Source organism: Eimeria necatrix, genomic scaffold, assembly GCF_000499385.1.
Source record: "Eimeria necatrix Houghton genomic scaffold, Enh_scaff988, whole genome shotgun sequence".
In the NCBI taxonomy this organism is placed as follows: Eukaryota; Apicomplexa; class Conoidasida; order Eucoccidiorida; family Eimeriidae; genus Eimeria; species Eimeria necatrix.
In genome coordinates, this window is record NW_013654778.1 from 10,001 (window position 1) to 13,422 (window position 3,422).

Genomic DNA, 3,422 nt, shown 5'->3' on the forward strand with positions numbered 1-3,422 from the left:
AGCCTCAAGGCTTCTATCAATGTTACAGTATTGCTGCATGCAGCAGCAGCAGCCACAGCCACAGCAGCTGCAGCAGCAGCAGCAGCCGGGGCCACAGCCACAGCAGCAGCAGCAGCAGCAGCAGCAGACCCCGAAGTTGGTGCTGTGCAGCCCGTTTATGTACAGGGACGAGCAGTTAGTGGTTTAGGGTTTACAACTTCGTTATTGAGTCTAGGGTTTAGGGTTTAGGGCGAAGGGTTTGCGCAAACGTTGCCCGCTGCCTGCAGCAGCAGCAGCAGCAGCAGCAGCAGCAGCAGCAGCAGCCCCGGCGGCGCTGGGGGTCGGTGTCTGGGGTCGTTTTGGCCGGATTTTGTTGGTTTTTGCGTCTGCATGCATCGAAAAGTGGCGGGAAACCTCGAAAAAGGGTTTATTTTGGAAAATAAAACCTTTTTTGGAGTTAATTTTCGGGTTTTTGGAGCTTTTCCGCGAGAAAGCATGTCCGTTCGGTGCCGCCACCTGCTGGTGAAGCACAGCGGCTCGCGGAACCCTGTGAGCCGCCGCACGCAGCAGGCGGTGACGCGCAGCAAATCGGAGGCTTTGCTGCTGCTGCAGGAGCTGCAGCAGCAGCTGCAGCAGCAGCAGCAGCAGCTGGAGCAGCAGGGGCTGCCGCTGGAGCAGCGGCAGCAGCAGCAGCAGCAACTCTTCGCAGCACTCGCGCAGCAGCACAGCGACTGCAGCTCCTTCCGCCAAGGAGGAGATCTCGGCTGCTTCTCCAAAGGACAGATGCAGCAGCAATTCGAATTTGCTGCTTTCAGTTTGCTGCCGCAGCAGCTCAGCGAAGTCGTCGAGACCGACAGCGGCCTCCACCTCATCCTCAGGATTGCCTAGCAGCAGCAGCAGCAGCAGCAGCAGCAGCAGCAGCAGCAGCGGCGGCGGCGGCAGCAGTGCAGCAGCAGCAGCAGTGCAGCAGCAGCAGCAGCAGCAGCAGCAGCAGTGCAGCAGCAGTGCAGCAGCAGAAGCTGCAGCAGCAGAAGCAGCAGCGGAAGCTGCAGCAGCAAGGAGCGAAGAACAGGCCCGGCGTGCAGTAGTGGAGAGTCGGAAGCAGCAGCAGCGGCACCATGAGCAGCAGCAGCGGCGACAGCAGCAGCAGCAGCAGCAGCAGCAGCAGCAGCAGCAGCAGCAGCAGCGATGTGCTGGAACATATGGAGTTTGAGGTGTTTGGGAAAGTGCAGGGGGTTTGCTTCAGGGCCTACACGCAGAAAGAAGCAAAAAGGTGCAGCCCAAACCCTAGCAAACCCTAAACCCTAAACCCTAAACCCTAAACCCTAAACCCTGTAAACCCTCGTTGATAAACCCTAGAAACGGACAACTCCAAACCCCAGTTGGCGAGTTCTGGTTCCTAAACCCTAAACCCTAAACCCTAGTTCAGTAGCCCTCGTCTGCAAACCCTAGAGAACAGATCGGCGCAAACCCCAAACCCTAAACCCTAAACCCTAAACCCTCGCGCGCAGCGCGCGCCAACGACCTGGGGCGCGCAGCTCGCGACCCCCAAACCCTAAACCCTAAACCCTAAACCCTAGCGAAACCCTTTTTCGAATTCTGGAGAATAAATAATTTATTTATTTATTTATTTATTTATTTATTTATTTATTTATTTATTTGTTTATTTATTTATTTATTTTAGGCTGGGACTTGTAGGGTTTGTGAGGAATAAGCCCAGCGGGAGTGTCGAAGTGGCAGCAGAAGGGTTTAGCAAAACCCTCCAAGGGTTTAGGGTTTGGCTCCAAACCACCGGCAGCCCCCGCAGCAGCGTTTCGAGGGTTTGCGTTCGAGAGAAAAGAACCATTCAAACCCTTTCTTTCTCCGACTTCCAGGTCCAAACCCTAAACCCTAAACCCTAAACCCTAAACCCTAAACCCTGCGCAGTAGACCCTTCTTTCGGCGGCCTGCAGGTCCAAACCCTAAACCCTAAACTCCTCCCCTCGCAGACTTACAGGTCCAAACCCTAAACCCTAAACCCTAAACCCTTCTTTTCAGCGGCTCACAGGGCCAAACCCTAAACCCTAAACCCTTCGCAGACTTACAGGTCCAAACCCTAAACCCTAGGTTTTGCAGCCTAGCGTTCAGCAGCTGAAGAGCCAAACCCTAAACCCTAAACCCTAATTTCTGTTTTCTGGGGGCAAACCCTAAATCCCAGGCGCCGCCGACGGAGCAGCAAACCCTAAACCCTAGCTCCCCCGGCTAAACCCTAAACCCTAGCTTCCCTGGGCCAAACCCTAAACCCTAGCTTCTGTGGGCTAAACCCTAAACCCTAGCTTCTGTGGGCTAAACCCTAAACCCTAGCTTTCGAAGACTTCCAGTTGCAAACCCTAAACCCTGAGAAAGAGGTTAAAGGGAGGGAATTGAATTTGTGTTTGCTGTCTTCAGATTATCAGAGACCCTAAACCCTAAACCCTAAACCCTAAACCCTCGTCGCAAACCCCAAGGTCCGTAGACCTCAGTCCAAAGCCCGAAACCTCCCTTCGAGGGTTTAGGGTTTAGGGTTTAGGGTCTACGGCTTCTGTCTTGTTCTTGTGGCTGCTCGCCTCCACCAAATCCATCAAAAGCAGCAGCAGCACAGCAGCAGCAGCAGCACAGCAGCAACAGCACAGCAGCAGCAGCACAGCAGCAGCAGCAGCACAGTAACAGCAGCAGCAGCAGCACAGTAACAGCAGCAGCAGCAGCACAGTAACAGCAGCAGCAGCAGCACAGTAACAGCAGCAGCAGCACAGTAACAGCAGCAGCAGCAGCACAGTAAAAAGAGCAGCACAGCAGCAGCAGCAGCAGCACAGCCTCAGCAGCTGCTCTGCAAATAAATAAAAATTAAAAATTAAAAATTAATTTTATATAAAAAATTAAAAGTGTAAATTAAAAAACGCAAAATGAAAAAAGTAAATGCTGCTGCTGCTGCTGCTGCTGCTGCAGCAGCAGCAGCAGCCGCAGCAGCAGCAGCCACAGGCGGCCCCCAAAGGAATTCCCAACTCTATTTAGTGAATTAAGTTATTATTGTTAATTTATATTTATTATTTATTTATTTATTCTATTTATTTATTTATTTTATTTATTTATTTATTTTATTTATTAATTTATTTATTTATTATTTAATTATTTAATTATTATTATTTATTTATTATTTGCAAAAAGGGAGAATCGCACGCGAATTCTACACTACAGCCAGATGCTTCAGATCAGTTTGCTGCTGCTGCTGCTGCTGCTGCTGCTGCTGCTGCAGCTGTTGCTGCTGCTTGCTGCTCTCGGCTGCTGCTAAGTCTTTGCAGCAGCAGCAGCAGCAGCAGAGGGTACAGGGCCGCTGCGCGGGCCCTGGGAGCAGCAAATATGCTGCTGCTGCAGCTCTTGCTGCTGCAGCTCCTGCTGCTGCAGCTCTTGCTGCTGCAGCTCTTGTT

The 3,422-nt window shown here is 51.9% G+C and overlaps 1 protein-coding gene across 1 annotated transcript; it reads left to right on the top strand.

Annotated features, from left to right (window-relative positions):
* Positions 1 to 474: 474 nt before the first annotated feature.
* ENH_00085320 (peptidyl-prolyl cis-trans isomerase NIMA-interacting 1, putative) lies at positions 475 to 1,192 on the top strand (the record flags this gene model as incomplete). Its single annotated transcript, XM_013583578.1, has 2 exons — positions 475 to 793; positions 858 to 1,192. The coding sequence occupies 2 exons, from the start codon at positions 475 to 477 to the stop codon at positions 1,190 to 1,192; spliced, it is 654 nt and encodes a 217-aa protein (XP_013439032.1).
* Positions 1,193 to 3,422: the final 2,230 nt, after the last annotated feature.